At 32.6% G+C, this 10,971-nt stretch overlaps 1 protein-coding gene across 6 annotated transcripts in view; it reads left to right on the top strand.

Annotated features, from left to right (window-relative positions):
• LOC119833962 (protein TANC2) overlaps window positions 1-10,971 on the top strand; it is a 189,733-nt gene that overhangs the window by 162,263 nt on the left and 16,499 nt on the right. For 5 of the 6 annotated variants that reach the window (XM_038358214.1, XM_038358213.1, XM_038358217.1 and 2 more), the window contains one exon: window positions 10,474-10,872. In XM_038358214.1, the coding sequence (XP_038214142.1) occupies window positions 10,474-10,872 (399 nt within the window). Of the gene's footprint in view, window positions 1-6,547; window positions 6,590-10,473; window positions 10,873-10,971 lie in introns of all 6 variants that reach the window. The other variant, XM_038358218.1, reaches the window with a different exon arrangement.

Raw genomic sequence — 10,971 nt, 5'->3', positions numbered from 1 at the left:
CTGTGAGGGTGTGGTAACTTCCCCGGTGCGAGCTTGACCCAATTTGTGCCGAAGCAGTGCTCGACTCCCACTCCAAAAGTAGTGGTAGGACGCTTCGGTTTGTACGCCTAGTTATATGTAGGCTTGATAAGGTTAGTTAACAATTATATCATCACTTATATATTATATGAAGTGGTACTGTAAACCTTTCTGTATATACTTATCTGATTATATCTAAGAGGATCGTTATCACAAATTATGTAAGACTAGCTGTGCCTCGCAGTTCCGCCCGCGTAAGTGCGTATCCCGTAGGAATATCGGGATAAAAAGTTACCTATATGTTATTCCAGTCGTCCAGCTGTCTACGTACCAAATTTCATCGCAATCGTATCTGCAGTTTTTGCGTGAAAGAGCAACAAACATACACATATCCTTACAAACTTTCGCATTTATAATATTAGTAGGATAGGATTATTTTTACTTTATCACATAATTCATCTTTACTAAATTTCAGATATATAACAAACTGTTTTTATATTTTGCTTCAGTATATTCACAGTAATTAGATAGTGACATGTTTAGAAAAAACAAATTTATTTCACCGAACACGTCGATAGTATTTAAGCCCAGTGCCACATTAATTACCTATATTTCTCGTAATTATTTACTCGTTTTACATTCACTCAAACACACGTCATGTTTTTTAATTTTTCTATATAATAGAGCCTTTTCAAATTAGCTTTCATGTATGGAAATTGTTGTGTCATATCATACTTACAATGTTTTGAAAATAAAACTACAATTAACTTTAGAAACTGTACGTAAATTACAAAATAAACGCTATTGCGCTACTATAAATGTTTTTATCACAATGGTTATATATAGATGGAAGATAATTGATTAGTTTTATTAAATAGCATAATAATTTGGAAATTACCAACCACAGCGTCAAATTTAATTCAAAAATAATGTATAAAATTTACCTAATATACCTCATTTATATAAACACTAGTTTCCGCCCGTGGCTGTGCATTATTATTATTTATTAATTAAGACATTTACAAAAGATTTAGTGACTGTCTATTCCTGTTTTATCCCAAGGAAGCATTTAGTCAGTTAAAAAAAAGTATCCTATCACCCAAGTAAACTCAAACCCTGACTGTATACCAAAATTCATCTAAATCCGTTCAGTAGTTTCAGCGTGACGGACAATTCAAACAAACTTTCACGTTATTAGTGTGATATTGAATTTGTTTTAAAAACCTTTATACCTAACACATTTAACACATAAATTACACTGTGAAATTGTCTACATCCATCCGCCGTGGCTACCACATCATTAAACTTAGCTATCAATTGAAGATCTATTGAAATTAGTTGGCGATGCACGTTCTCAATATATTATTCTGAAGTCCATACATCAAAGGCTTTCACGCCGAAGCGGTGATAGTAAAATGAATGGTAAAAGGCCTATGTTACGTTTAAAATTTACATTTTTGCATCTGTAAATTGTTTAAAGTTTGTCTCAGTCTTTACTCAAAATTGCATATAACTAAACGAGAATTTATCATAATGAGTTTTATCTTTTGTTCACAGGTAAATATCAATTGCGGATTAGTTATGATAAAAAATATTGGAAGACTTACTTCATAGTAAAAGCAAGTAATGTATAACAAAGAAAGCGTCCTTGCGCTCACTGTTTATCGATATTTTATCATCTTCTATAAATAAATATGTCTCTAACATATTCGTTTGCCTTTTGAATCTTTGGGACGTAGACTAATCTTCTGTTTTTGAAACTATGGCAATCTCTACTATGTTTTGTGATGATTTGGAGAGGGGGGGACAACAACTGGGAAATACAGCTGTATATAAACTAGTCTATATTTTATGACGTATTCTTCTCTGAACTGAAACACAAGCGAAACTTACTTGTTGTTTCTTAGTAACATAACTTTATTATTTTACATTCATATTCGTAATTCTTGTTTTAAATGTACCTACTTTTAAAATATAAAACATGCTATTAACATACCGTTCCGTTTCAAATATGCTGCACCATCCTCATAGACCTCTTTTTGTCATTATACGCAAATAGTAAAAAATATATTTCAAAAATATCTATAACTTTTGCCATTTGAACTCTCAAAACATTTCAGATGTTTTTATCATTGAATAAATTTACAATCATTGAGAAAATTAGACATCGCAAAAATGAGATGGGGCGAGGGGTTGGCGATTATATGGCATGTTATATTAAGAAATACCTGAACGAAGTACCATGCATCAGAGGCCTGCACCTATTTTTCGGATAAATTTTGGATTGTATAACTCATTTATTTTTAAGAAACTTTATATATATATATATATATATATATATATATATATACATATGTATCCTTTTTGGTGTTCATAAAATGTTTATTATTTATTATTATTATATGCTATCAAATTGAATAAACTTTACGCGAAGCCGCTACATACAACTTGACAAATCTTAAATCAACACATCATATAATACCATAACGCGTCGCATCCGCCATTAATTCCTACAGCATCAAACAGCTATCATTGATTGATCTACGAACCGGTAATATGTCAAAGTATTCCGCCATTTTCATTAAATCGATTTACGTAACTGGATCAGATTACGCGTTAAATATTTATGAAGTCTCTATCGATACAGCTTTGATTTATAATCGACGCGAGCGCACCTGCCGCCTCGCTAGATTGTAAGTATTGGTATACTTTTCATTCATTGCAAATAAAGAACGGGCAGTACATGGAATTTAGATGTAAAAATATGTTTTTTCTTCTGGGTTATTTTAAATTAATCTGCCGCAGCTTCACCCGCGCAGGCGGTGTTTATAAGGTTTATATTGCCACAAATTATTTTCACATTACGAACCTAATTACTTGTTTTGTGTAAAAGAATAAAAGGGCATGGTATATTGTATATCCTTTCCCTTTTGGTTGCTTTTTAACACGCTTTTATTAACTTCACCTGTATGTTTGTTTGTTTGTATGTTTGTTTGTTTGTTTGTAACTGACTTCTTTGGGCGCGATTTTGACCCACTTTAAACGGCCAGATTACGTTCAAACTTTGTAGATTTATTGAGGACCGATGACAATACACTAATTTGATAAAATTATTCCAGTTTTCAATTTGCAAAATATGATTTTTGTTAAAGCGTGTTTCATAGTTTTTTTAAACTATTATATTTTATTTCATTATAACGTTTTATTATATATTCCAATTCAAACTTAAACTTTAATAAATTATTATGCTTTGCCTGTTGAGAGCCACTCAGTTATTTTATAACGTATCTACTACATATTCTATACAAAATAGTATGGAAATTAAACTTCCATTTATACATATATACTTTAACAATTCCCTAAACCCTTTAACAGTTATAAAATCTAGAAAAGCACATTCATTTAACACGTCCGATCCCACAGTCGTATCGTAACCGAAACTGTCGTTGCGATAAAATCGTCACGATGTGTCACCGTGAAGGGGTTTCACAACAAATCGTGCGGACTCGCGGATCGTCGTCACGATCGCGTCACGATATCAATCTGGTGACAGAGCTCTTCATTCTCCCGTTTTGACAGTTCTCAGTGAGATATTCCAAAAATTTCTAGATTAACTTCTGATACAGTTAATATTTTATATTTAAGGTAAGAAGCTATTATATCCCGATTTAGTGCGACTAGCGCTTAAGTAGTCGAAATTGAATAATATTTCCTATATTTAATTAAACTGTCCTACTAAGACGGTATATGAGATGCAGCCCGGTAATACGGACGGACGAACGAACGGAAACACAGACGGACGGTGAAAACTTAAGAGGATCCCGTTTTAGTCTTTGCGTACGAAACCCTAAAACAGCAACCTAATACTTGAAATGCTAACATCAAGGCCCATTTTTCGTCATAATACAATACGAAACTCCAACACAATTGCACCAAGAATAATTGGTTAAATACAATGTAAAAGTTATTACATTAATCCAAAGGTAGCCGTACTCACGGTTGTAATAAATAAAACAAAAGCAAAAGTCAATTTCTCGCCACGGGATCGTTAAAACGTGGTCACGACCGAAATCTTGCCAGCACTCGGATTTACGATAGCTGCACCTACAGGTATTAGCTGAGCTATGCTTTATGAAATTACGTTTCTCGGTGTGGGAAAAATTCGTCGCTATTGTAATGATAGATGACATTAAAAGGGGAGGAGTAAATAAAAAAAGCATTAATAATCGATCGATTAGGAAACTAATAAGATTAACTTTTTAAAGTCAAATTATAAGTGCAACGCTGTTGTATCAATTAGCCTTCGCGAAGTGTTAATAAGTTGCCATATTATATCATACACACACATATCTTCACCAATCAATCAATTCAGGAACACATTGACACATAATAAACGATATGCATACAATTCATCTACTATTAAAAGCTTTTATTAAACAATCGCTCCATAATAAAAAAATTATTGACTTATTTACATAGCTTCTATTTAGTAATCTGTGTTTTAAGGAGTATTAATGACAAAACAACGAATTATCTTGAATATGAGACCTCCACTCGAGACAGACAATAACCTTTTTATTGTCTGTTTTTTATATTTGTTATTGATGTCGAATAAAGTATATTATTATATTAAAGTATTATCCCACAGGAGTGGCGTATTTGTAAAGACGTGTAACCTTTAAAATTATTGATTCTGTAAGTAAATTAGCTTGCGAAACGAAGATAATAAGCAGCCATATCAGCGGCGTTTATCTGGATCTGAGTCGAGACTGGTGACAGAATACAAATGTCGCTTCATAACTCCAAATAAATATCACGTCTTAGGCCAATGAGGTAAACAATGGAATTGTATTTAATTCATGTATATGTAGTATTTTATTGCTTTCCGTATTATGAATATAATGTTATTATTATGGTATTTAAATATTGTAGTAAATGTGAACAGTTTAAAGCGAAGGAATAATACATTTGAATGTATTTTTTTTTTTATATGTTACTCTATAACTCCGTGAGTGTTCAACCGTTTGGTTGATTTTGTTTTTGTTAGAAAATTTAGAAATTGTTGCCATTTGTGTGCCAAATGTTTGTCTATGTCTATTTGGTTTTCATTTTTGAATCAGGAGTAGAACCTCCCCCATGCATCTATGATCTTTTTTGTAGAAAAAATAAAATTTCAAATTTTAAAGTCACAAACTGATTCAGAAACGTTAATGTTTTTAGAATAATATTAGTATCTACGACTTTATGTATGATTATCGAAATAAAGAAATTGCTATTGTAATATGAATTAAAAAATTACACCATTAAATTCAACTAAGTATAAATCAATATCAGAAATATTACAAAACGAATCCTTCTATTGCAAAAGTGACTTGTTTCGTCAACTATTTTCTTTCAAACTCCCTCAAAAACATATATATTCTATTTATAATCTTAGTACTTATGAAATCACTTACAAATCTGACACAATTAGAATATAATACGCAGGCACAATGGCAATAGAATATAGATTGCAGTAAATAGCACTTGACACGGATCTTTGCTTGAAATCTCACGTAAGATCTGATAAGTTGGCCCTTTACTTGATGACGTGATGTGCATTTAGTGATATACTGCACTTAATCAGCCCTCAGATAATTGTACAATAAACGAACTTACCTGAAGTGAAGTTATATTATGACTAGCTGCGCCCCGCGGTTTCACGCGCGTAAGTCCGTGTCCCGCAGGAATATCGGGATAAAAAGTTGCCTATGTGTTATTCCAGTTATCCAGCCACCTATGTAACAAATTTCATTGCAATCGATTCAGTAGTTTTTGCGTGAATTTACAACTAACACACACACATCCTTACAAACTTTCGCATTTATAATACTTGTAGGATGTTAGCAGGATAGGATAGTAGGATTAGTAGGATTATACGACAAGCTTGGTCCAAGATGTCCTAATTGACTTTGTAGGGCACACTATGCGGGAGGTGTGATATTGCATAGTTAATTAGGACATCTCGGACCAAGGATGGAGTATAATTGAATAGGGAAATATGAATGTAGTATTTCTTGAAATATTAGCTTTTTTCAAGTAAATTTGGTTTTAATAAACCGTTGCTATAGATTGTTAGAATCATGAGCGCAATACTCTTATTTATTTACTAAAATTATCTACTTTAAAGGTCTGAAAGACAATATAGGTTTTTTATCTTTTTGAAGTAGGTAAGACAAACAATAAAACTATAGAAGTGCATTCTACAGCTTTATTCCTTTTCATACAATATAAATTTTATGGAGTCGAGAACTCTTCGGCACAAGTTAGGTCCTATCCTTTATTTCCTGTATCAACCCTTTCCTTATCCCTTAGGCAGCAAACTTTTCTTGTCCAAAAGGGACAGGCATATAGCCTCTACAAATGTCTGGCACATTAAAAAATAATAATAAAACCTATTAGAATCGACAAAGACGCTACGCCTTTATTATCTACTAACTTTCCAGAAAGTTGCATAGAAAGTAATATTTACAATATCTCTTTTCCGTAGGTACCACTTTGTAGGAGACATGGAATATTCAAGGAATATTTTGTGAGTGTCCGCTTCAATGACAAAGAAACACTAATAAAATTAATCAATTGGAACTGGAAACTAATGTGATTCATTTAAAAAATAAATTGAAAATAATAATCCTCCTAAAAATATATTACAATATGCTGACAATGGTACAGCCGCTTTTAAATTAAAACTAATCATCACCATAATATTAAATATCGTCCAACAAAAGATTGAGCTTAAATAATTGTCTTTAACATTAGTCTTATTCGAATCTCATTTGTTCACATCAACACACACTAGTAACAGATAAACCGCGAATAAAATTAAACATTATTATTCCAAACACTAATTTTAGCGTTCTATTTATACACACAATGCCATAAGAATCACAACGTCTACCACCAGCTAATAAAACAAATAACAAAAAAAAATCGCGAAAAAACATCGGCAAAACGACAAAAAGCTACCAGGAACATACCCGAGTCATGACGTTATAATTAAGCCGAAAAAATTCTCAGGCCAATGACTAATTTCGTAGCAAATTGTATACGCTAATTGACTAATTAAGTTCACACTCAACTATTAACAAGACGGTACAATGCTTATGCTATAAGCCAGTTTAAATTTACAGCTACTTTTTGCATTAATTAATATAATTGGCCGTTATGCTTCGCTACATTTGATGGCTTTGTGAAAATATTTATATGTTAATTAAAGTAAGAGAAAAACATTTAAATAAAACGCTTCTTTGAAACCAAATTTTATGATTAAATAAGATCTTAAATCTATGTTATATATCGAAAAGTCACGAGTACAGTGCCCCAAGATATCTTTGAAATGAAGGTTGTCGTCACCGTCGCTTCAACGTAACCTTTAAAGTTGTATTCCGGGCATCGCTTAAAAGCTTCCAGCATATTTAACGATTAAAATTTAGGTAAACTGGTAAAGGTAGCAATAAAACACGCAGAACAATTGAAGAAGTCAACAATGACGACTCAACCTCCTTAGTAAAATTTTTCGCAAAGATAAATTTGGTGCACTGTAGGTAAATTTTTCGCAATTTCACATATATGCTGGTGGCACTGCATATTCGAGTGCAGTTAAGATGTCAATAGAACAATAAACCTCTCAAAATAAATATATAGGCATTGTATAAAATACATTTCGTAATACATACGACGATTAATAAATTACGTTTGGTACTCTTAATATTGGTAGAGATAAATATAGAATTCTCTGCGATAACTAGGTGACCGTAACCGTGACCGTGACTCAGTGTCAGCTAACTCAGACATTCAGATAGACAGACTAACGGCAAATCAACACACCACTTTTATTAATTTACAATAAATGTATTGACATACTAAAATAATGAAAATGTTGTCACGCCTGTATATCCAATTATTATCTGTTTTTTTTATACGTACTTTCTTATGTTCGCTAGAAAGTTTTAAAATTCCTTATTGATACAAGAACACAAATCAAAGAATATAAAAGTCGTCTGTAAATATTCTCTATACTCAACTATTAAAATTAGGTAGACAGATACCAATAATTGCTCACCATATAACATTTAAAAAACATATCCCTTAAATAATAACTTCTTACAAAAAGGTCAACAACTTTTCTGGGATAGAACGTATAACTCCAGATTCTAAAATGGGACCAAATGACAACAATTTTCAACCAAACACAAAAAGAATCACATCAATCGGCTTAAAACCACGTAGTCATCGAGTAATAAAACCAAAAAAAAATTATAATTTGAACCTACTTAATATTTACATATACGTGGAAGGTCGCTAAATAAATATTTACTAATAATTATATATTTAAATACATTGCGATACATTCAACACATTAAACAAAGCCCATTCCTTAAAAGTCAGAACTCGCATCGATTTATAAACGACATCATTTAAGCATTATGTCTTCATTTAAGCGAATGAACGTCAAAAATACCAAATTAACCTCCAATAAATACAAATGACTGGTAATAAAACGCCTTGTGCCCGTAAAACGAAAATTGCTATGGGGCTTCAATTACGAAAACTGCTGAACCCATATTGATTAAACGTTTCGTTCCAAAAAATGGCACGAGTTTCCGTTCACTCCTCATATTCAGTTCTTCTTAGATAATAATTACTTTTAAGAAATATCTAGGCTGCCTTCAAATTATTAGAACTATACAAAATTTAAATTGACGTTAGGCACCAGCCTTTATGTAAAAAAATGAATCAACCAAATCGCTCTACCCAGCCGAAAGTTCTGAGATTTAAAAAAAAATGAAGAACAGTCTAATTAAAAAACTTCCCGTTAATTTGAAGTCTGTTGAAAATGTGGTCTCATAGTCCATGTTTGACAGTTTGTGAACTACATCCATGCGAAATTTTATCACAATCGGTCTCGGTTTAAGTAGCCACTCTCTCATTAATAATATAAGTATGTATGAATATAAAACTTCACCAGCTCATAACTACTTTACGTAAATCATACATTTACATAATATCCATGTATCGTTTATAAAAAAATGAACAGTTTCACAAATCAATCTCAAATTAGCGGTTTATATAAAATATTTTCTTAAAGGTCACAAATGGAAAGCCCGTTCGTTATGTAAAACTTTGTTTACAAGTATACTGTAATGGTAATTATGGTAATAAATCATGTGACTGATTGAATACGTATTTATATGAATTAAAATGAAATCATTGCTCGCAAGTTTTACACGTTTTTGGAAGGGCTACACTGTCTATAAAGTTTGCAACACTATTTTTAAAGTATTTAGGGAAAAAGGTTAACAGTTTCTTCATTTTAACAACCATTTAATTACCTTGAAAAGTATATGGCTAGCACTCGTTAAAAATGAAATAATCAATGCTGAAAAAGGAATATCACAAGATGTTCTTGCTATCTAGAATTCAACTATGTAAAAAACTAACAATTATCCTTGACTTGGGCTCGGTTTATATATAGAGTGACTTATGTAACTAGGCAAAGATAAATATAAACATGTGACATTATATGTACATATATATATATATATACTATGCCCGTAATGTTATGGCAGCTTACAGAATAATATGAATAAGCGATAAAGAATTATTCCAGTGAAGAACTTAAGAATTATTATTTAGTTTTAGTTTTACTGAGCCCTCAACGATATATTAACATAACTTCATCAGCGTACCACCACAGATTGTCTAAATTCATTTCCATAAGAATTTACATTCGTCTTCAGGACAGTAACTTTCCTTTACCACAAAAAGCTCAAGGCACAAACGTGTTTGGGCAATTTCAATGCGTCTTTTATGAATCATGTACAATGAAAGAGCATGTCGCAGCTCACGCAAATCATGTTTAATTACAGACACTTGATTTATGGCTCTTTTAATTTGAAACAGTTGATTTAAGATCCTCAAATACCTTTCAAGTTGGAATTGTTTGTGAAAGGAATTATGCTTATTAGCCGTAATGACAGCAAGAAATTTGACAGCTCTAAAACCAGATGACTTATTTAGTATAAGAACTTAATAAATGTTGAAGTTAAAATGTAACTATGTCAGCTCCAATTTACCAGTGCAAAATTCTTGCAAATAACTCTCTGATTGCACTGCCTTAATTTGTTAATAATTAACCTTACCAATTGCAGTGTACATGAGTACGATTTATACTTCTTTGCGTTCTATATGTTATCCCAAATTCAGTTGGACTATATTTTATACGCGGGATAGTTAGATATAATATTGAACATGATAATTAATACGACCAAACCCAGTGAAGTTCCTTGTTTATTTATTAAGACGGAACATTACAAATTACGCAAATCAATCAGTATACATCGATATTGCTGCAAATTGTGTAACAATTGACAACTTGATTTTGCCCATAATAATATCGACGTTATATCCTTTCAGATCTCGCGGCGTTACGGCAACTACTGGAGAGCGAAACCGGAGGCACAACTTGTCCCAGCTGTAACATGCCCTTTGATAAGGGCAAAAAGAGAAAGTTGATTGACACTTGCGGACATGAGCGGTGCTACGCTTGCATGTTTAGGAACGAATCTTGTCCTATATGCGCGAGGAAGTGCCAGAGGAAAGTGATGGAGAGATACACGCCATCCCCGCAGAGGCTTGTGGAGCCGGAGTGGCAGTCGCCGCTGCGCCTCCCCAAGCCTCCGAAGCAGAGTCTTGCGCAGAGCTGCCCTACACCACCTCACACTAGAAGAAGATTCTTCCTAAGTCCCAAGTCCTTGCGCAGCCCGTTCGGGCAACGCACGAGGCATTCACACGAAAATCACGTGCCTTTATCAGGTAAATGTTGTCTTATATAAAAACGCTTACACAGAGAATGATATATAATAGATGCGTTCAAGTTTGTACGTCAAGGATTCCACCGCATTGTAAATAATG

This window comes from Zerene cesonia, chromosome 18 (genome assembly GCF_012273895.1).
Source record: "Zerene cesonia ecotype Mississippi chromosome 18, Zerene_cesonia_1.1, whole genome shotgun sequence".
Lineage (NCBI taxonomy): Eukaryota > Metazoa > Arthropoda > Insecta > Lepidoptera > Pieridae > Zerene > Zerene cesonia.
The sequence above is the reverse complement of the archived record's forward strand: the minus strand, read 5'-3'. Positions and strand labels throughout refer to the sequence as shown.